Here is a 22,342-nt window from a genome sequence, read left to right on the forward strand (position 1 = left end):
TATATTGTGAAATTTTCATTTACTATTATTTCCTTTTTCACGAATTAATTGATTAAAAAAATATTTTCAATGAAATAAATATGATTCAAATAATAATCAAAACCTCATCCAGGTTAAAACGTAACATAAGAAATAAAATAACATATAAATTTGTAATATAAATGATATATAATAGGTATAATTTTTTATATAAAAACAAAATTAACTTAAAAAAAAGTATCAATAAATTTATTCAATTTTTTACATTCATTTATTTTTTAATTTGTAAAATAATTTTAATTAAAACATGAAATTAACGATTAGTAATTATACGGAGAATTGAATTAATAACGAATATTTGCTAATTCAAGATATGTTCGACGTGTTCATTTGGCGTTTATTAAGTAATACATTATATAATATATTAACGTGTGCATGTGTGTACACTTAAAAATACAATTCGCTCAGTTTTTATTGACTATGATATATAATACATGTCTTTTGGTTACTTCCACAAAAGGGTGTGCGAATACAAGCGCCATTTTACGCAAGATCCTTCCTACGAAAGGAGCAATGGTATCACAGAGATAGGATTGAGAAGAGAGGATGGGGTTTCTTTCTTTGTGGTTGTATAATGACCACTTAAAAACTTAACTGCTCCTTCCTTCATATGGCTTCCAATATTTTGTATAAAAATGTCAATTGATTTTAAAAAAATTCAAGTAGAAACGTAATCATTTTTACCAGTTTTATGTACCGCGGCTATTTTGTTTATAGGTAATTTGTCATTACGAAATCCATCGACAAATTGTTGTACAGAATCTACAGTTATTTCGGCACCATCCTCCATAACTACATAAACTCCTCGAGGTATATCAATTGCTGTTAAGAGGGGCACAGCATCATCTAAACCGACAAATTCACGAAGAATATCCGACGTTTCACACTACAATAAGAATAATACCCATTAGATTAAGAATAAATATATCTATCATATTTATATAAAATCAATCCTTACATCTAATGCTATATAAAACTGTAAAATATCATCTGGATCATCATAATTTGGATCATAATCAGGTCTATCTTGTCTGTATGCTTGTGCTGCTGGCAATAATACGCTTTCTGCGAATTGAATCTCACAATCTTCACCTTCTGTTAAGATATAATAATGAGGTAAAAAAAATCAATTAGAAAGTTTTCTTTTTCGCCATTTTGTACATAAAAATTACAAAATAAACTTACCGACAAAAAGAATAATTGCCGGTGCATCATGCAATGAAGTAGCATATTTTTCAGTTAAAATATTCACCAAACGACTGGTCCACGGAAAATTCTGAAAAATTAAAAAAAATATCACAAAAAGAACGAAATGATAAAATAATCGTAGTCAATTCTGCAAATTTTCATTTACCAGCCCTTCAGGATCTTCGATTAACTCTGCTCGACCATCCAAAGTTATAATATTATCTCGAGGATCAAGTATCACTAAAGTGGGTATTGCTTGTACGTCGAGAGCTCTTGCTAATTTTCGTCGTCTCTCTTCTTGACTAAAAGGTATCCTCAACCAAGGCATCGTTTCAATATAAACGTTATAAGATTCTTCACTCCTATAATATCATAAAAGTCATAAATATTATTACAAATATTAACTTACAAATACTATACTATAACATAAGATATATTTCATTTTGTATTGAAAATAAATAAATAATATATATATTTTTTAATAATTTACCTATCTGAACTCACGAAAATTACTTCGAAATCGTGACCTCTCTCTCGAATTCGCTGATAGGTATCCACAAGTTGTGGGGTAAATGCTTTACAAGGTGGACACTATAAAACACATAAAAAAAAATATATATATATATATATTCTTATACTTTTATACTTTAATAAAGATTCGTTTCAACATGTTAACTATACAATGTTTTTTTTCTATCTTAATAAGTAAAATTTATATTGAAATTTTTATACATATTCCTTATACAAGATTTTAATAAATTTTTAACTTGAACAACATAAGAGATAAAATAGATTGGAATTGCTAATCGATCAATGGCGAAGAAAAACTGGAGCACAAACAGTTTATAATTAGAAAAAATATATACATAAGTGTATATATCAGTTTTCCAATATCCTTGGAAAAATTGTAACAATACGATCGTGTATTATTATACGTATAATACATAAATACATATATACCCAGTGTGCGCTGAAGTAAACACCCTTAAAGCAATGACGCAATTCCTCGTGTAGCATGGGTTCGTTACTATCGCGTGCCCCACATGATAATAAAGGTCCATCCTCGAGTGCAGCTTTCGGATGAGGAGGCTTCCAAGGAAATTCAGCCCCGCTCGGATCGGCGATGGTTCGCTCTACGCCTCCTCTGGTTACCACCGAGCCGTTAGAACCGTCCAATAAAATCAAAGTCGGTACACCGGCCTTTATCCGATACCTCCGAGTCAGTCTGGTCTGTAAAAGAGATACTTGATCGCCTGTAAGAGTATTTCATTGTCGATCGTGAGATCCTTAAAACCTTCTTCATAAATATTCGCGAGAGTTACCGGTTCTTTGTTTTAAGTCGTAAGAGATTTATATTCGATGGGTAGCAATAATCTCTGCAGTTTGGTGCCCCGATCAAAGTATGAAATCGAGAATAAAGTATACAATTATATACAGGGTGTCTCAGATTTTCCTCGCCAAACAGCGTGACAGCGAAGAAGTGAGAAATAAATATTATTTAAAAAGTAAAAATCTGTACTATCTAACGTTTATATAGTTTTGTTGAAAATTAAGGTTAAATAATATAATTTGATAAAATATATATAATTATTCTATAATTGAAATTTTTAATTGATCACTAAATAAAAAATTAATTGTAATAGAATTGTCTCATTTTATTTATATAAATGTAAATTCTTTTTTTTTTTTTTTTTTTGAAAGAAATTAATAACGAATATATCTACGACTTTTTTCATTCAGATCACCAAACGTGTTGATAGAAATTATTCACTCTCTAAATATTACTAGATATACATAGACATATGAGTAACGTGAGAACAAAGGATGTCAAAAGCAAATAATTTAAAAAGTTTTATCCTAAACTAGTGTACAAAAAGTTGCGTCGAAATATGATACATTTAGAACGTTATCTCGCTCTTCCGGCAAAACAACATTATAGATAATTAATAAAAGAGGGAAAACTCTACGTGCCAACGTGTTTTTAACTAGAACTTTCTTGCCATTCAATAATCGTAAATTATACTAATCAAAGCCATAATGCAATTCCCATCAATGTTTTACATCGCATGATTTTACAAAAGATCGTGTTCCGTCATGTAAATCGCCGTTTGAATTCAGCTCGCACGGCGCATGAGTATTGGCTACGAGTTAAAAAAAGAGAGAAGAGAGACAGGGAGATAGAGAGAGAAAGGGGGAAGAAGAAAGGGAGAGAGAGATCGAAACCCATCAATTTCAGGAAGCGTGAGAGGAATAACGCGAACGGCGATAAAGCGAACGGAGCAACGCGTGTGTGCACGTCCAAGAAATTCGTAACACGCAGCGCCCTCCTCTGTTTCTTTCGTTATCCTTCTAGCACGCAACGAAATTCAAGCACGGCGAAAAAGGGCGCAACGAGTGTCTACAGGGGAGTAATGTCTGCTGACAATGAGTGCTATCCCTTCTACCCCAGCACTGCATGATTACAGTACTACAAGAGGCAAAAAAGGGAAGGGAGTGGAAGGGAGATGGAGGAAAAGGACTTGAGCATGATAGCAGAAACTGGTTGAAAGTTTTTCAAGCTGGAAAAGATAAGAAAGGATGTACAAGAAAAAAATGTATACACAAGGATAATCCGGACGATATGTCAGATTTTCGTTTCTTTCTGAATAAGTAATAGTCAACATTTTCATTGCTATGCATGAATCGAGAAAATATTGGCAATTTTTTTCTTTCGTTTTTTTCTTTTTTTTTTAAAAAAAAGAAGATGTCTACATTTTGATGGTACACAAAGGTTGGTGAACGGAGTTCCGTTGGTATTAAGGATTTCTTCTAGCAGACTGCACAATTGTAGTAACATCAACCGTGAAAACAGAGATGATAAGAAAGCAAAAGAGAAGCTCCTGCTTCAGTGGTGATAAAGGAGGATAGCTATCTCGAAAGCTAGAGACCTCAGTGGAAATTCTTTTGTGAATTCTGAAATAGGCGGCAGCTGTAACTATTTTCTTCAGCTGTGCTGTTCTGAATTTCTTGTACTTTGAAATGAACTTGTGTAATGAAGAAGATGCTGTTGCTTCTGATGTTATTTTCAATTTAATTTAGAAATTACTAAATTTCGTATATATTATATTTTTTTGTAAAGAAAATATATTCGATAATCTTATTAAATTGTTAGAGATTTATATATACAATATTATAAAATATAGTAATTTTATATCTTGTATAAATAAATAACATAATCCTTAAAATATATTCGAAACAAATTCATCGATTTTTGAGATCATAAAACGTGCATTGACCGATCTCAATGGAAAAAACTTACATAGTTCTCTTAGAAAGATGATCGATCACAATGTTCGTTAGCATTGAATACCGATTCCCGTTAAGCTGTCTGATTACAAGAGAACAAAAGGAGCAGACGAGATCGAAGCACAATGGACATATTGCAGAAGGCTTTTATACCAGACTAGATAATGAAGAACAGTCTAAGAGATGATATAATTTTCAATCATTTCAGATTTTTTGATGACGAATAATTCGTTCATATCATTGCTTCGTTTCTCATATAATTATTTACTTTTTATTATTACCTCCCCCCTCTCCTTATTACCCTCCCTATTTATATCGTTCGATTTCTAAAAATATTATAAATACCATTGATTTCATAATCAATAAATTTTGACAACTTTGTCATTTAAAAACGTTTAAAAAAATTCAACAGAAACAACATTCTCGGAATTCATTCAATCCATTCCATTTGAAACGAAAACGATAGTGAAGCAAGCAAAAGGATCGAATAGCTGTCGGCCGGAGACAAAAGGATGTCTCCATCAGTGTTCAAAAGAATCAGAGATAAAAAGAGGAAGGGAGAAAGAGAGAAAGAGAGAAAGAGAGATTTCAATAAATCTTTGGTAACCGACACCTGTCGCGAGCTCCGTTGCAAACAAATCGATCGATTCTACATCGAAACTTTCATCCTAGCACTTTTCTTTTCTCTCCATAGTTTCCGCGGTGTTTTCTCCCCGCGAATCGAACGAAATCAAAGAACGAGGTAAAATTCTCAGTCGATACGTTGCGACCGCGAGCACACAAAAGGGGCGAGCGTCGGAATAAGGCAAGAAGGGTCTTCTCTAGGTAGCCGAACGCGCGACGTCGTACGTTATCGCGACCCTCCACAGGGAGGCATTACCTCGTCCCTTCGTATATTTCCTACGCCGCTTTCTCGCTCGTTCCTACGCTCCGCGTATATATACATTCGTTCGCCGTCTCCGTCTCGAGCGGTCGATAACGCGTACGTCCTCCCTTGCTGCCGCTCGCTCCACGGTGCTGTCGTTATTTCCCCCGGTGGTCTGTATGTCCCCTACCACGCCACTTCCATTGCTCCTGCTTGCTCGTTCCCCTGTGTCGTCCTTGCTCCATCGCCCGCTTACCCTCGTCGATTCCCTTTCTCCATCCGGGGTTTGTATCGGTACGAAAAATATTCGCGTCATACCATTATTTTCATCGAGCGTATATACGCGTGTATGATTGAAACGTGGATAAAATTAGATATTCCTTGGTAGGTATATTTGTAACGATAATCGAACGTCGAATATCCGTCGATAAGAAAGATTGCACTTGTTAAAATCGATAATTGGAAGGAATTATGTTGTTTCTGATTAATTATTTTGAATGAATATGAATGCGGAAAAGAATATTTTTAGATAGGAAATGGACAGGATAATTTAAAAAGTGAATGTTTTTTACTATTCGTTTTCTACCAGACACTCTGCCGCTTGGTCTCTCTCTTTCTCTTTCTCTCTCCTCGGCAAGGGAAACCCCTTGCCATACCGTGACATCGGGTAGAAGACGAGCGATGGAGGGGAAGGGATGAGATCACTGTTGACTCGTTCGCGCGCGTTCAATCGCCTCCTTCGTGAACGGCAGAGGTGCACAACACCCGCTTTGTCGCGGTAAATTTTGCGGAAAAACTTTCTTACCGTTAAACGGTTTACTCTTGTACGTATTATACTTGCGATAATATCTTATTCACGAATGTACAAATATCTTTCCAAGATTACCTTTCTTATCGAGATTCGTTTGAATTCAAATTTACGAATCTTTTGATAATCGAAAAAAATGAAAAATAATCTTAATAAAAATATATGTTGAAATTATATAAGTGTATAATAAAATAAAAATTATGAAAGAAAATAATCGTCCATTTGTTTTTCATCTATCTATTCTATCAATGTTCTTGAATTTTATTAGCTTAGAATTTTTATTTAATTTATGTTAAATTATGGATAAAACTTTGCGTATCTTTCATTTCGTTACATAAATGTTTAACGATTTGTATTACATATGTGTATTTATAATATAGATTAAATATAATTTATGTAACGTGATTTATGAACGTTAATAATCAATTTAACGAAGGGATGAAGATAGATTCTTGCTATATGTAGTTGCGCACCCCTGGTATATACAGATATCGCGGCCTCCCGACATCTCTCGTCCGACCGAGACTGACGAGACCACTGTATTTCCATTGGTCAACCCCAGCAGCGTCTTAAGACTACCATGCTTTCAATTAGACGCAAACGACTATACGTTTATGTACAATCTGAAAATATTGCGGAATATGAAAGAATAGTTCGCATCCTACCAAGAATCGATTTTATAAGGGTTAACGAACGACAATGGATACGTGTTTGAGATTCACGATGTCATCGAAGTATGCTCTAAAAGAAAAAGAAAAAAAAAAAAAAAAAAAAAAAAAGAAACACAAAAGAAAATTAATGTCGCTTAAATAAGTTGAATTAAGATGATCTCTGGCGAGACGAATTAAATAGATAAAAGACATTGAGAGAGCATCCGTACGTTTGCGGCAAATGACGTAGAACATTTAATTTTTTTTCTCGTGCAATTTTTTACCACTTTTATCAGTATGATACTGTTGGTTGTACAACGTCAAAGCATTGGAAAGGTTTCACGCGAGTTTTCGAGTCATAGGCACTGGAATACATTTATTCGGGCGATTCGCACGTACTTCACTTTTCCTTTGACCACTGCCGAGTAGGTCGTGTGTAATCTACACGATATGCCAGCTAAAAAGCAGACAGGAGCAGGAGAGGAGTGGATGTGGGTGGGTGGAAAGGAGGCAAAGAGAGGGAAAGGGATTACATAGCGCCGCGTACGGGCCACTCTGTGTACGAACTACCTCACAGTCTATCTAGATTCCAACGTTTCTCTTATTCCTTTTTTCTTCCTTCCATTTCACTCGTTTTCGTGGGAAGAGACTGCATCGCCACCGATTCACTCTCTCTTTCCTTCCGATGTATATTCAAACATAAACACGTATCTCTCCTCTCTTTTCGTTTGCTACCTTTCGTCGCTTTCTTGATCTCGCCGGTCGAATGAGAAAGCTATTTGCGGAAGATATGGGTCGGCCACCCCGAATGCAAAGGTTGGTCGGCTTCACTCTTTTTCTCGGCTGCTTCCCCATCCAAGGTAAAGGCGTGTACCTTTATGAAACGGTTTACGTCGTACAAACGATGAGCAGCCTACCTCTATTACTTAGCTGTTCAAGCAGCCGGACATTGTAGCACTATCCCCTCGTACCACATCACTAGTAAACGTTCAGTTTTGTCAAACAAACTGGACAATTCTTTATTTCTTTTTTAAGAAGATATCAACCTCAGAAACTGCCAACAGAGGTCAATACGATCTGTATTAACGATGCATGGTAACGTTGCGATAGCTTTATTACATACATACATAACCTCTTCCAATTACTTAATCATCTTTTTGAAGTATCTTTTCTTAATTATCTTATTGAATTTATATTATAACGTCATAAAATATTATTTAAAACATTTCGACAAAGAATTAAAAGTTTGCTTAAAGGATGTTTAGAGATTCTCAATATTCATTGGGAATTCAGGTCTCGGATTTCTTTAAATAAGAGTTGAAAAAGGAGATTATGTGTGTACGGGAGAAAGAGAAGGCAGAATTTGATCGTTTCTTTTTTACTACGTTTCAGAAACGAAAGTTGCTCTTCTCATTGTTAAATGAATGGAACGGTATACAAAGAAGCTATGATTTCAAGGGGGTGATTCCCAACATGGATCAGGTAGATAGGCGGAATAACGAGCAAGGAAGAATCACGAAGCTACTTGACGCTAATTGCGCAGGACGCTTATCGTTACATTTACTCACGAATCAGACTGTTGAGTATATGTATATGTATTACAAACACGAATAACTTGAGTGGCTTGACTAATGATCGTGGAAAAAAGACAGAATAACGACCTCCGATCGCTTCTTACATTCACATGCTGCTAATGCGTATACACTGAATATCAAGAATTGTATCAAGAATTGTCATCTTTCATAGAAATTTTGTATCTCTATCTATATGCACAAATGATTCAACCAGTTAACTCGAACTTCGATATAGAAAGCTATACATTACTTTCTTTTTCTTTATTCCTCTTTTCCTTTTTCCTTTTGAATTCGTTACACCAATGCACTAGAACCTCGTTAACATGGATAAAAAGTAACACGGGGGAAACCGAATATCCGTTATGTGTGTGTGCAAAGTGCAGTAATGTAACATAGAGTCACTCAAACTTTCGAGACAAGAGATATGTGCGTCATCATCGAGGTGCGTGGGTGATGAAAAGATCAATGTACGAAGCCGGTCTGCCGTCTGCATTTAATCTCCACGAATAACATTTCTCATCTTAATTTGGATTTATTCATTTACTCGTTTTCAATTAAAACGAATAATAAATAAAAAATAATGCAAATACTTTATAAGATTTTTAAAATTATTCGTTTGAAAATTTACAGTTCATACAGCTCTTTCTGTAAAGAAATTTTACTTTAATTAATATTAATCTTTTATTAAAATATCTAAGATTATTATTTTTGATATTTTTTGATCTATAGAATTATTTTTATAAGCATATCTTTTATATTATGCAATTTAAAAATTTTACGTATAAAATATAAAAAAAAGGAAAGAATTTCAAAAAAAACTTTTACAGAAACGAATTTCATCGATGTCATTAAAAAACAACATTTGATCTGAATTGAAAGCATATTCGTAGCAAGCTATAGAGGAGCAGATGTTTTGTAGAAAATATTACGAACGATTTTTAGTTAGAGAAAGTCGACTCTGCCTTGTGTGTCGGTGCAAATAAAATCGGACCCTAAATAGCACGTCTGGCGAGGGGTTAAAACACCCGTTGGAAATAAAAAAGGCACTGCGCGCACGGTCCTTCTGCATAACGGCATGTGTACCCCTTCTATGTGTACATGTGTAACTTTATGACAGACATGTGTATACAAATTTCAAATGATACGCTCGCCTCAATTGATCATAGCCCGTCTGACCGTAAAATTCGCATAGCAGACGAAAAATCGTAAAATATACGAAAAAAAACTGTAAGTTGTGAAATGAAACATGGAAATCATTTATTTTTATATATTTTTTCAAATTGATGGAAACATATATTTTTATAATTTGTGAAATGTTAGAAATTATTTGAATAGCCATTCCAACTATTATTTGACTTAAAAGTATATAATATAATCGAATTTAATTGAAATTTATACATGACTACGTTAATCAAAACAATAAAGATTCTGTGATATCGTTTTAAAAAATGAATGGAAGTAGAATTTAAAATTGTTCTTTCGTTTATTATAATTTTAAAATAAAAAATTGCTGAACCAAAACGATCGAAAAAAGGAAAATATATTGCGCGCGTAAAATGTAAAATAAAAAAATAGATAATAAATGAAAATATTTTAAACAGGAATATATATCTTTCTCGTTTCTTAAAAACTTTAGAAAAAGAATTTTTGTTAAATTATAATAAGATTATTAATGAAATTGTTAATGTTATTTTAAAAAACTTATAAAAAAAATATATATTAATACTAATGTATATGTATGTATATTAATATGCATATTATGTATGTATATGTATGTATTATTTAATATAGTTGCATATAATAGATATTAATATATATATATTGTATATTAGGATATTCCTATATATATATATATATATAGAAAAGATAGAAAAATAAGAAAAAAATTCAATAAAATAAAAATACAACAAAAATTATATCTAAAAATATTTTAATAAATGGAGTTAATGTAATCAAAAGAAAATAAAGAAATAAAAGTAATAAATTTTACCTTTCTCTCATAATCTAAATTCGGTACAGCCAACCAGGGTAACTCGGAAACGTGTGCACGGAAACTTTCTTCAAAGTCGAGGACATCGGCTACGTTACTCCAAAGAACCACGTGCACGACCTCGAACTTTTTCCTCCTTTCTCTTCCTCTGCTGGAATTTTCTGCATCCCGGTCATTCTCCGTATGCGACAAGTTGACATTCGTGTACAAATCAAGTAGTTGACGTGTAAAGTCGTCGCAGGTAGCACCGGGATTAATGAAACTAAAGTATACACCGATCACTTCACAAGTTGGTCGACCGTCTTCATCGATGAGCATACCACTTGCATCGCACGGTTTTGTGTCTTGCTGATTAACCTGACTGCACCGCGACAATTGTTTACCGAACAGTCTATGTTGCCAACAGACTGATTTCGCGGCGGCCGCAGGTGACTTTTTCGTTACGTTTCCCGAGCTGGATGATGCCTGCTCGCTACAGCACGCGGCCATCGCACGTAATAATTAGCCCGCTTCATTCACCGGCGACACGCACCGACAAACTTTTTGTTTCTATACCGCTCCAAATCGAACTCGATACTCCTTGCCGTCAACGCCGACTGATTCACGTTTCGCTGACTCGGAACCCGCGTCCAATCACGAACAGTTCGATCCGGTCGAAGCCGAGACCTCCCGAATCGAGCCGATGAAACCGCGCTTTTTCATCAATGCATTGAAATTATTGTCTTTCTTTTTTATTTCTAAGTATGCATTTAATAAACTTTAATATATAGTAAATATTACATAGATTATTCACCTCTCTAGTAATTATCTTTAATAATGACATAAATATAAATATATATTAAAAAACAAATTTAAAAATTATAATTTATTTTTTAAATAAAAATTGATGTTTATTTGTAATAATGTATTTTCGTATATTTATAATGTAATTAAATTTGAAAATAAAATTAGATTTAAAAAATATTTTTATTATATATGTTCATATAGAATATAAATTTTGAAATATTTATCTTAAAAATATGAAAAAATAAAGAATATAATAAAAGAATTGTATATTTTTAAAAAATAATTTTAATTTATATATATTCTTAAAAGAATAAATAGTAATAATAAAATGTAATCAAATATATAAATATATTTTATTTTATTTTTATAAATATAAATATATTTTATATTTTAAATATTTAATAATATTTTGATAAAGAAATACATGTTTCTATTTATTAATATATTTATTACAAATATTATTTGCTATTAATATATTTCGGGAAAAGTTATATAAATTATAATATTAAAAAAATTAAATTATTATGTCATTTATTAATAATCTTTAATTAAGATTATTTATTTTTTCTCTTTTTTGATGTTTGAAAAAATCGATCAAAATATACCGATAATCGATATTAATATTCTTATTAATTTAAAGTAAACTCACGTGATATAACTTGAATATAAGTGAAACCGGCAAATATCGAGACATTGTAAATTTATTATTTAAATTGAAAATTAAAATAAACAATTTAAATATGGATGCCATGGTTATTAGAAATGTACTTAAATATTAATAATTTATATTGATAAATCAACTATTTATTTCTAACCTATTTCATATGATACATTCAAAAATAACGATAAAAATCATATTTTTATTTATTAATGTTATTTTTATAGATGAAAGACTTTCAACTTTTGTTTAATCAAATGTCTGAAACATGTTTTAAAACTTGTGTAAATACATTTATGTCAAGAGATATATCTACAGAAGAGGTGTGTTCTTATAATGGTTAGATATGTACTATATTATTGATTTTATTTATGAAATATATATTTATTATAATTGAAAAATATTGACATAATTATACATACAAAAAAATATGTATATATTATAAATTTGTTTTTATTATAGTATATTATATAATTATATCATGATATTTCTTTATTTTATAGGTTCAATGTATAGAAAATTGTTCGGGCAAGCACATTAATGCAAATCATAAAATAATGGAAATATTTATGGATGTACAACGTACTATCGCTTTAAAAAATGTGGAAGAATTTCAAAAAGCTCAGGCAGCATTTGAAGTGGCTCAAAAAGATCAAAATTCAGAAAGTACTAGGTAGTCAATTTTATAAATCAAGTAAATTTTTTATTGTATTTTTAGAAATTATTTTTTTGTACAAACTATTTTAATTAATATGCATTTATTATTATTTACTATTATTTACATTGATATATTACAAAATATTTATATTCTATGAAAATAATAAATATATAAAATATTTCATAATTACTTTTATGTAATTAATATTTTTTAATATAAATATACTTTTAATTTTTAAATAAAAATTTGATATTTAGATAAAAATGGTACTAGTAATTAACAAAAATTCTATAAAAAACAAGATATATAAGCATTCATTTATTGTTTGGAGTTTGTATACACATAATATACACACAATAACATCATGATTAGGAACATAATATAGTAGCTACAATATATTTTATAAATTAAAAAGTGCTTTAACTGTATATTTCAAGTTATTTCATGTTACTTTTCAATCTTATTTCTATATAATAAATATAAGATTTTATTTTAATTCAATTACAATATTTATCTTTATTGATCTAAACATTTCTAAAAAATCTATTAAGTAAGAGAATATAAAATCATAGTAAATGATAAAAAAATTGAATTGGAAATTATATAGTCAATTTAAATTATAATATTAAAATATCACATTATGAATCATAATTTTTGCTTTATAAATAAATATTGATTTAATTCGCAAAAATTAGAAAAATATAGTGAATTATACACATATTCAATATATAATTCATTTATACATATTATATGTATATATGTATTTGAAAATTTATATGATGATCACATTGGAAGAGTTGATTTGAAAACATATGATAAAATATTTTGATGATATCATACTAATAGATTAATACTAATAGATTTATTTTTATGGTTTAAGTTATTATCAATGTCAATGTAAACTTTAAGTATAAGCAACAAACAATAATGACAATGTACATATATTTGTTATATTTATACTAAAAATTCTATTCACGAAGCGTAATGATTTATAATGTTTCAATATATATAATATATATTGCTGTTTCAAAAAAAATATTTGTATAAATAATGTCAATGTATATGAAAGTATATAAAGTCATGATTCAAGTTCATTTGATCTTTATTCACTTAAAATATATGACTAGTTTGAATCTGTTTTGCAACAGTTAAATATTTTCTTTTTATTTAAATGTATTAATCAAAATAGATTATTTTTTTAATGAAAAAATACTATTATAAATAAATAAATTTATATTTTCTGTATTGAAATACTTTGAAATATTTCGAAAAATTTTCTAAATTAAATTAAATTACATATTATTCTTTAATACATTAAAAGTAATTTTTTTTGTATAGATTTATACTTTTATTATAATCATAGATTATTTTTGATATTAATAAATAAAAACTAATTAATAATTTAAAAAATTAAATGAACATATTTGTAAGCAATTTTATACAAATATTATATAATTGCACAAACAAAGTACCATTATTTTAAAAATATGTTTAGGCTTTAAACTGTAAACATGTGATTCATTTCTATTTTTTTTCAAAAAATAACATTTGCTTTTGATATAAAAAATAATGGATATAAGAAAATAATAAACAAAATTAATATTTAAATATAATAACTAAAATGTACAGAATGTTCATAAATTATTGTATTAATATCATACTTATTAAAATAAATAAGATTGTTTAATACACATAAATCCAAATTGTAAATTTCATTTATCAAATATTATAATGTATGTTTTAAGAAAATTGCCATATTTATATGAAAATCATAGATTGAATGTAATCTTCTACTCAATGTTTTAATCTCTATATTATATATGTATATAAACATATATTACATATTATATTTTTTAAATATGTTTATAAATAAATAAAAAATGGAAATATTTATAACGTTCCTGGATTTATATTTATTAAATATTAATACTTTTTTATTAATTTTAATTAATATTATATATTTTTAACATTTTTATATAACTTTTTATGAATATCCTGTACACTTGGAAGTACTAAAAATTCACATGGAATTTTTTTAATTATGTTAAATTTTATAACATAAATAAATATATATATAAATAAGGAATACACTTCTGTTTAGTCATTAGAAAAACCTTAATTAAAATCCACTTAATATTATATAAAATGGAATGAATATTAGAATTATCTAATTGCAAATTTTTTTCATTAAATTAAACTAAATAATTAAATTTAATCAAATAATTCATTTCCAAACATTCATTAAATTGATGTAAAATATAATATAGATAAATCAAAATATTATTTTGTACATACCATAAAATTCAAAGCTCAATATATGATAAATTCATGTATTTACATTAGAACTTCTCTAAGAAGTCAAATATAAAAATTAAATATCTATTGCCTCGTTTTGTAAGCATCACTATTGAATAAAAAGAACAAATGTTACAATAGATATTCTTAATTGTTGCATAGATTTATATAATTAAGATTCATGCCATGTATCACAGATACTGGCCGATATTTAAAGCAGAATTAAAAAAAAATTCAGTCTATTTTTTTTATGATAATTCATTCTTGTTCCAAAAATTATTGAATTTAATAAATTACTTGATAGCAGTGTTTTTTAGTATTTTTTTGAAAATTTTTAAAAGTCGTTCTATTTTGTAATTCCCTTTCATTTTTGAGGAAAAATTCGTATGGACGAATGTATTTTTTATTCATGTTTGTCTGATTATTTAAATTTATTTCTTCTAATGTAACTACTGTTCAAGCCATGATGGTAAAGATGAATTTGGTGATTTAACTTTTATATTAAATTGTTTCAGTGTGGCTTCCAGTGCAGTTTGATTTCCAGAAAAATAAGCAGATACTGCATTATGAAATAATAATAATTGTTTGTGCATTACCTTGATCTGTAATAAAAATAAAAAAATTTTATAACATACAATATTTTAACGTAATCAAATAGAAAAGACATACTCTATTTTCATCTAAAAATTTAAGTTTAATCGAAACATCTGATCTTAATTTTTCAAAATTTTGTTTATGTTCTTCATAATTAGCCTGTGCTGCTTCTAATCTTGCTGCATTGCTACTATCGTTTTTTGTTACTTGTGCTAATGCTTCAAGATCTGTCCTATAGGCATCGTATTCTATTCTGTAATCAAACATTTTGCTCTGTATTTAAATATTTTTTACTTATAAATAATTATACGATATATATAATTTTCCAAATAACATTAACAATTACCTTGCTGTTTCATATTGCCGTACTGTAAATAATGTATCTTCAATAGTTTTATTACAAAGTGTATTTACTGAAGAAACAAAAAAATTTAAGGCCCCTAATAATGTTTCACCATTTTTAGTTAAATTTCTTTGAGTTTCTGAATTATATAAAAATTCTTCTTGTAATTCTGGAGATTTCTGTGCTAATTCAGAGAATGCTTCTCCTAAAGCATGTTGAGTTTGAACAACATGATGGAAATGAGAAGCTAATGCTCTTGATAACCGTAAAACATTACAATACTTTCTTTGAGTATCTCTTAATAACTCAATTTGGGTTTCAAGTTCTATAAACAAAAAGATATAATTATATAATAAATAAAAATAATTATATTGAATTATATTCCATAAAACTTACCTGAATCTACTGTACGGGATGTTTTTCCAAGTTTTTCATACATTAATTGTCTTGTACACTTATATGTAGAAATACTCCAATTTTTAATGCTTTCAATTTTACTTTGAGCAGTACGCATTGTTTGTGTATCACCATTTTGAATAGGTGTATTTGGAGATACTGTTATAGCTATTAAATATGTAAAAATACTTTGATAGTTTCAAAATGAAATTATAGAAATAATTTATGACATTATATTTGAATAACAAATATTATACTTACACATTTGAGATGTAGGACTACCCAAAGTTAAATTTATTGTAGCTGGTCTAGGTTGACTATCATTATTACAATTGTTTGGTACATGAGGTGGAGGAGTTCCACTATGAACTGCACTATCACTATCATTTAAAGATGGAGCATCTTTTAACATTTCATGAATACTTCGCTCCATTCCACTTAATGTAATAGCTATATATATAATATAAATTAAAAATATATATTAATATATTAATATATACATATTTATACATAAAATCCAAAATCAATTAAAAAATATTAAAAACTAAATAATTGAAAAATTTTGAATAATTTTAAATATGCAAAAAAAAAATATAATATAAAAATGATATTTTTTTTTAAAAACTATTAACTATTTTTTAAAATTGAAAGTTAATATAAATATTACTGAAAATTAAATTGTAAAAGCTAAATATAATTATAATATATTTATAAGAATTTTATAAAGATATTTCAATACAAAAATAATAATAAATTTTAACAAGGAATTAAAAGATTTATAAAAGAAAGAAATATTTACATAAAACCGCCATTTTTTATAACATATAAAATTCTAAAAATTAATATATATAAACAGAAAATTCTTACGTATAATGATATATATAGATTATAAGTATTAAAATACATTTTGATATATTAATATTTAACAATCATAACTAAATTCTACTTTATAAATAAAAAACATATCAAGAACTATTATATGACACCTGTTTTAAAATCAAATATGGTTAAGCTAATATCTGTTCATGTATATCAGTAATATATTGTTAAAAATACGAAAAACTAATGTCTCAAAAAAATAAAATTATATTATTTTGAGACAATACTTACTACAAAATCAGAAGATATAAGTATATAATTTCTACTATCCTATGCTTAAAACTTCAGAATAAATCTTTATAATGCTTCATGAGAGATGCACTATACCAACTTAGATGGCGTATATTGCAAACAATTTTTGGAAACACCCGAAAAGTCAAATTTATAACAATTTTGTTCAATTCATTTTATTGTGCGTATGTTTTTTTATATTATAATTATGAGTTACTTTATTTATTTGTTTATAAAAATGTAAAGAAAATATTCAAAACAAGATATAATTTTCATATAATTTATGAATAATGAATTATATATAACTTATAAAATTTATTAAAAATCACTGCAATAAACTAAATTATATATAAAGTTTTATAATAATATATAATTCATAGATTAAGAATATAAAAGTTTTATTAGTTGAAAAAATTTTATAATTATTATAATATATAGATGAAAATTACTTAAAAAAAATATTTATATTTCATTAAGTACATAGTCTACATTTCAACATTCTATGATTGAAGTTTGGGCATGTGGTGGTGTACGAGTACGGAAGCTCCTTCGAAAAGCTTATAAAGGAGTTTCCTCCACGTTTTTGGTTTTGACAGGTATATACTTGTACACGTCTGCATTAAATATTATGAAGTAATAGAATAATATATTTCGAAAAAATTATTTTTACCAAATATGCGATATATTTATGAAGTATTATTATATTAGCATGTTTTATTATTAATTACTTGAGGTTAGGAACTCGTGGTAATATTAAGCATTGTATTTTCATGTATTAAACATTTTGAGTAAATGAAAATATATGGAAATTATTGTATAATATGTTTAATATCAATATAGTGTCTTTCATTTTATACCCTAATTGAAGGAGTGATTATTTGTTCCTAATAGGATTTAAGAAGAACATATGTTGAATTACTTTTTAAGTAATTTAACTATTTATTATTAAAAAGAAACTTTGAAACATTAAAAGATTATTTGATTATAATCAAAATATAATATGCAATATAAATATATTAAAATTCTAAAATATAATACAATTTTTAATTATTTTTAATACATTATATGTATTTTGATTTTTTGTGTACATTTTTAAATGGTTTATTTTACATTTTTTGCATTTATAAAAATCTATATCTAATTTTAATATTTATTTATTTTTTTTTAATTTAATATTGTGTTTTTATTTTAATTTAACATTTAATTCAATGTTACAAAATTAATGGAGTTAATAGATTTTAATTATTCTGTTATTAAATTTAAGTTTTGTAATAACACTTTCAGACAGGTAAATATTTTACCATCATGCCACCAAAAAAATCAATGGAGGAAACTGATCGATTGACTCGTATTGCTATTGTCAATTCTGATAAGTGTAAACCAAAACGATGCAGACAAGAATGCAAAAGATCTTGTCCAGTTGTAAGAATGGGAAAACTTTGCATAGAAGTTAATCCAAATAGTAAGATAGCATCAATATCTGAAGAATTATGTATTGGATGTGGTATATGTGTCAAGGTATAATAAATAATATTATTACTATTAAAATTTTAAAAATATTTTTAATGTATTATATAAAAATAATTTTAAAATTAATTGATGTTTTTTTAAGCAATAAATTAATGTTATTAATTAATATTATATTTATTAATAAAAACATATAATATAATATTATATTTAAATTAATTATATATTATAAATATAAATTAATATACATGTTCATTAATAATAATGATAATAATAATAATATATATTAATAATTAAATGTTTTTAGAATATATTAATATTTATTATTTTATTTTTTGTAGAAATGTCCATTTGAGGCAATATCTATCATTAATCTTCCTAGTAATTTAGAGAAAGAAACTACACATCGTTATTCAAAGAATTCATTTAAACTACATAGACTGCCTATTCCAAGACCTGGAGAAGTATTAGGTTTGGTTGGAACTAATGGAATTGGAAAATCAACTGCTCTTAAAATTTTAGCAGGCAAGCAAAAGCCCAATTTAGGTCGATTTTCTGTATGTATAATACATATTTTCTTCATGTGATTTATTTTATTTTCTACATTTAATTTTTTTTTATTATGGTTTAATGCAGGATCCACCAGATTGGACAGAAATATTAAGTCATTTTAGAGGTAGTGAATTGCAAAATTATTTTACCAAAATTTTGGAAGATGATTTAAAAGCTCTTATTAAACCTCAATATGTAGATCAAATTCCTAAAGCTGTAAAAGGCACTGTACAACAGCTTTTAGACAAAAAAGATGAGTGTAAAAATCAATTAGAAATTTGTGAAATGTTAGGTAAGTTTATATAATTGTTTTAAAGATTTGTATTTTTAAAATATTTTAAAGAAATTGATAAAATGATTAAAATCAGATAAGAAAAATTAATTTTTATTTTATTAAGAATTATTAAATTTTTTTTAGATTTAATGCATATACGCGATAGAGGTATTGATGCACTTTCTGGTGGAGAACTTCAACGTTTTGCATGTGCTATGGTATGCATTCAAAATGGAGATATTTTTATGTTTGATGAACCATCTTCATATTTAGATGTAAAGCAACGTCTTAATGCAGCTTTGACGATTCGATCTCTTATTCATCCCGATAAGTAAGTGGTATTAATAATTAATGTAATGAAATTGTAATGTAAAAAATTTTTTACTTATATAAAATATCATTAAAATTTAACAGGTTTATAATAGTAGTGGAACATGATTTATCGGTTTTAGACTATTTGTCTGATTTTATTTGTTGTCTTTATGGTGTTCCTGGAGCATATGGTGTTGTTACTATGCCCTTTTCTGTTAGAGAAGGTATAAATATTTTCCTTGATGGTTTCGTACCAACAGAAAATTTAAGGTTCCGTGAGGAATCTCTTGTATTTAAAGTCGCAGAAAGTGCAACAGAAGAAGAAGTTAAACGCATGAATCATTACGAATATCCTGCGATGACAAAAACAATGGGTTCTTTTAAATTAAATGTTGAAAAAGGTCAATTTACTGACTCAGAAATTCTTGTGCTACTTGGTGAAAATGGAACGGGAAAGACAACATTCATTAGAATGTTAGCTGGTAACTTACCACCTGATGATGGATCAGGTAATTAAAAAATATTTTAATACAATTATCAATTATATTATTAAATGAAAATCTTATATCAAATATTTGATATTTTGAATTTGATTTTTTTTAGGAAGTATTCCTCAATTACATATTAGTTATAAACCACAAAAAATTAGTCCTAAATCTCAAGGAATTGTTCGTCAATTATTACATGAAAAAATTAGGGATGCTTATGTTCATCCTCAATTTGTAACAGATGTTATGAAACCACTAAAAATAGATGATATTATGGATCAGGAAGTACAGAATCTTTCAGGAGGAGAATTACAACGAGTGGCTTTAGCTTTATGTCTTGGAAAACCTGCTGATGTTTATTTAATTGATGAACCTTCTGCTTATTTGGATTCCGAACAACGTTTAGTTGCTGCTAAAGTAATAAAACGGTAAAATTGAAACATTAAAATTGAATATTGTTATTATTTATATTTATGATTTTAACGAATCATTATTTTAAAGAATCATATATTGAATAAAAAATATTGAAACATGTCATTATTTTAGGTTCATTTTACATGCAAAGAAAACAGGATTTGTAGTAGAACATGACTTTATCATGGCTACATATTTGGCTGATCGTGTAATTGTATTTTCTGGTACTCCATCTTTAGCAACTACAGCTCATAGTCCACAGTCTCTATTAAATGGAATGAATAGATTTTTAGAACTTTTAGGTATTACGTTTAGAAGAGATCCAAACAATTTTAGACCAAGAATTAATAAAAGTCAGTCTGTGAAAGTATGTTACTTTCTACTTTAAATAATCTTTTTCTTTAAATATTATTTAATATTTTATATGTTCATTTTTTTAAAATTTATTTTATTTTATTGTTAATAGGACTTGGAACAAAAAAAAGCTGGGCAATACTTCTTCCTCGAAGAATGAGATACGATCTCATCTATAAGTTGAATAGCAGCTGGTATAAAATACTGTTAAGAAGTTTTTGTAAATCTTTATACGTTTAAAAGCCGGGAATGGATTTCTTACAATATATTAATAACGCATGTTTTGCGTTGAATCGAAATATTATTTCAATATGTCTATTTTTTTGTTTATGCGATATTTATTTAAATAAATAATCCAAATAATCTCTTGATATCAATCTCAATATATTAAAAATTTTAATTTAAAGAGAAGTGCTATCGTATTTTTATATGAAGAATGATCCAACAAATTTATTTATACTCATCAATATTATGTCACAGTTTGCATTTTCAACTCGATATGTAAACAATATATGCATTTTTTGTATAAATAATTTATGTCTGATTATGTATAACAAATTAAACGAGATTTGAATATCTCGTATATGTATATGTACATCTGCTATGCAACATGAATTATAATACATCTGGAATATAAAATGAAATGTATTAATCATTTGATAAACCTGAATTTAATTTTTTAATGTGTATATTATAACATAAAACATAATTTATAACTTTTATTTAAATAATGATTTATTAAATCTATATTTTTTTCCGATTTAAATAATCAACATTACATATTGATCAATTAATTAAATATTAATCATTATAATAATTAATTAATCAATAAATTAAATTATTTTTGAATTGAAAAAATTAATTTATTTTTTTCATGCATAAATATTTTTATATATTATTTCATATATTTTTTAAATATTAAGTTTGATAAAATTGAATGATAAAATAAAAAGCGAAAAAACATTTTCTATCAATTAACTCGGTAAACTCAATATAATATATCACTCTGTTTCTTTAGTTATCATTGTATGAATATATTTTTGCATAATATGAATAATGTATATATACGTAGAATAAATGTTTATTACTAATTCTACCTTTATACATATTAATTCAAAATTTTACTGAAAAATAATTAATTTGTGACATTAACTTTACGAAATTTTAAGATGAAAATTGTAGAAATGTAATGAATAATTATTATATATATTACAAAATAATAAAAAATATATATTTTAATTA

At 27.2% G+C, this 22,342-nt stretch overlaps 4 protein-coding genes across 4 annotated transcripts; 2 read left to right on the forward strand and 2 right to left on the reverse strand.

Annotated features, from left to right (window-relative positions):
- Positions 1 to 318: 318 nt before the first annotated feature.
- On the reverse strand, positions 319 to 10,958 carry LOC122720279 (nucleoredoxin-like). The gene is made up of 7 exons (XM_043946873.1): positions 10,400 to 10,958; positions 2,188 to 2,457; positions 1,718 to 1,818; positions 1,394 to 1,589; positions 1,225 to 1,315; positions 998 to 1,134; positions 319 to 925 (listed from the first exon to the last, which is right to left on the reverse strand). The coding sequence occupies exons 1-7, from the start codon at positions 10,886 to 10,888 to the stop codon at positions 698 to 700; spliced, it is 1,512 nt and encodes a 503-aa protein (XP_043802808.1). The 5' UTR covers positions 10,889 to 10,958; the 3' UTR covers positions 319 to 697.
- Positions 10,959 to 11,824: 866 nt separating this feature from the next.
- Positions 11,825 to 15,340, forward strand: LOC122720642 (mitochondrial import inner membrane translocase subunit Tim10B-like). The gene is made up of 4 exons (XM_043947448.1): positions 11,825 to 11,949; positions 12,071 to 12,166; positions 12,347 to 12,516; positions 15,312 to 15,340. The coding sequence occupies exons 1-4, from the start codon at positions 11,926 to 11,928 to the stop codon at positions 15,331 to 15,333; spliced, it is 312 nt and encodes a 103-aa protein (XP_043803383.1). The 5' UTR covers positions 11,825 to 11,925; the 3' UTR covers positions 15,334 to 15,340.
- LOC122720630 (arfaptin-2) lies at positions 14,828 to 17,325 on the reverse strand. Its single transcript, XM_043947443.1, has 6 exons — positions 17,240 to 17,325; positions 16,391 to 16,579; positions 16,130 to 16,297; positions 15,737 to 16,058; positions 15,466 to 15,643; positions 14,828 to 15,398 (listed from the first exon to the last, which is right to left on the reverse strand). Exons 2-6 carry the CDS (start codon positions 16,560 to 16,562, stop codon positions 15,246 to 15,248), a joined length of 993 nt encoding a protein of 330 aa, XP_043803378.1. The 5' UTR covers positions 16,563 to 16,579; positions 17,240 to 17,325; the 3' UTR covers positions 14,828 to 15,245.
- A 461-nt stretch (positions 17,326 to 17,786) lies between these two features.
- On the forward strand, positions 17,787 to 21,464 carry LOC122720230 (protein Pixie). The gene is made up of 9 exons (XM_043946793.1): positions 17,787 to 17,835; positions 18,524 to 18,757; positions 19,048 to 19,263; positions 19,343 to 19,550; positions 19,677 to 19,863; positions 19,947 to 20,353; positions 20,448 to 20,760; positions 20,879 to 21,113; positions 21,213 to 21,464. Exons 2-9 carry the CDS (start codon positions 18,545 to 18,547, stop codon positions 21,258 to 21,260), a joined length of 1,827 nt encoding a protein of 608 aa, XP_043802728.1. The 5' UTR covers positions 17,787 to 17,835; positions 18,524 to 18,544; the 3' UTR covers positions 21,261 to 21,464.
- The last annotated feature ends 878 nt before the right edge of the window (positions 21,465 to 22,342 follow it).

This window comes from Apis laboriosa, unplaced genomic scaffold (genome assembly GCF_014066325.1).
Source record: "Apis laboriosa isolate Shangri-la unplaced genomic scaffold, ASM1406632v1 scaffold105_cov147, whole genome shotgun sequence".
NCBI classification, from domain to species: Eukaryota; Metazoa; Arthropoda; class Insecta; order Hymenoptera; family Apidae; genus Apis; species Apis laboriosa.

Coding starts and splice junctions, on each gene's coding strand:
- LOC122720230 (XM_043946793.1), top strand. CDS start 18,545: ATGCCACCAAAAAAATCAATGGAGGAAACTGATCGATTGACTCGTATT. Junction 18,758..19,047: donor GATGTGGTATATGTGTCAAG/GTATAATAAATA, acceptor TATTTTTTGTAG/AAATGTCCATTTGAGGCAAT. Junction 20,761..20,878: donor GCTGCTAAAGTAATAAAACG/GTAAAATTGAAA, acceptor TCATTATTTTAG/GTTCATTTTACATGCAAAGA.
- LOC122720642 (XM_043947448.1), top strand. CDS start 11,926: ATGGATGCCATGGTTATTAGAAAT. Junction 12,167..12,346: donor GAGATATATCTACAGAAGAG/GTGTGTTCTTAT, acceptor TTTATTTTATAG/GTTCAATGTATAGAAAATTG. Junction 12,517..15,311: donor CAAAATTCAGAAAGTACTAG/GTAGTCAATTTT, acceptor AAATTGTTTCAG/TGTGGCTTCCAGTGCAGTTT.
- LOC122720630 (XM_043947443.1), bottom strand. CDS start 16,562: ATGGAGCGAAGTATTCATGAAATGTTAAAAGATGCTCCATCTTTAAAT. Junction 16,298..16,390: donor TAGTCCTACATCTCAAATGT/GTAAGTATAATA, acceptor CATATTTAATAG/CTATAACAGTATCTCCAAAT. Junction 16,059..16,129: donor ATCCCGTACAGTAGATTCAG/GTAAGTTTTATG, acceptor TTTTGTTTATAG/AACTTGAAACCCAAATTGAG.
- LOC122720279 (XM_043946873.1), bottom strand. CDS start 10,888: ATGGCCGCGTGCTGTAGCGAGCAGGCATCATCCAGCTCGGGAAACGTA. Junction 1,590..1,717: donor ATTTTCGTGAGTTCAGATAG/GTAAATTATTAA, acceptor ATGATATTATAG/GAGTGAAGAATCTTATAACG. Junction 1,135..1,224: donor GGCAATTATTCTTTTTGTCG/GTAAGTTTATTT, acceptor ATATCTTAACAG/AAGGTGAAGATTGTGAGATT.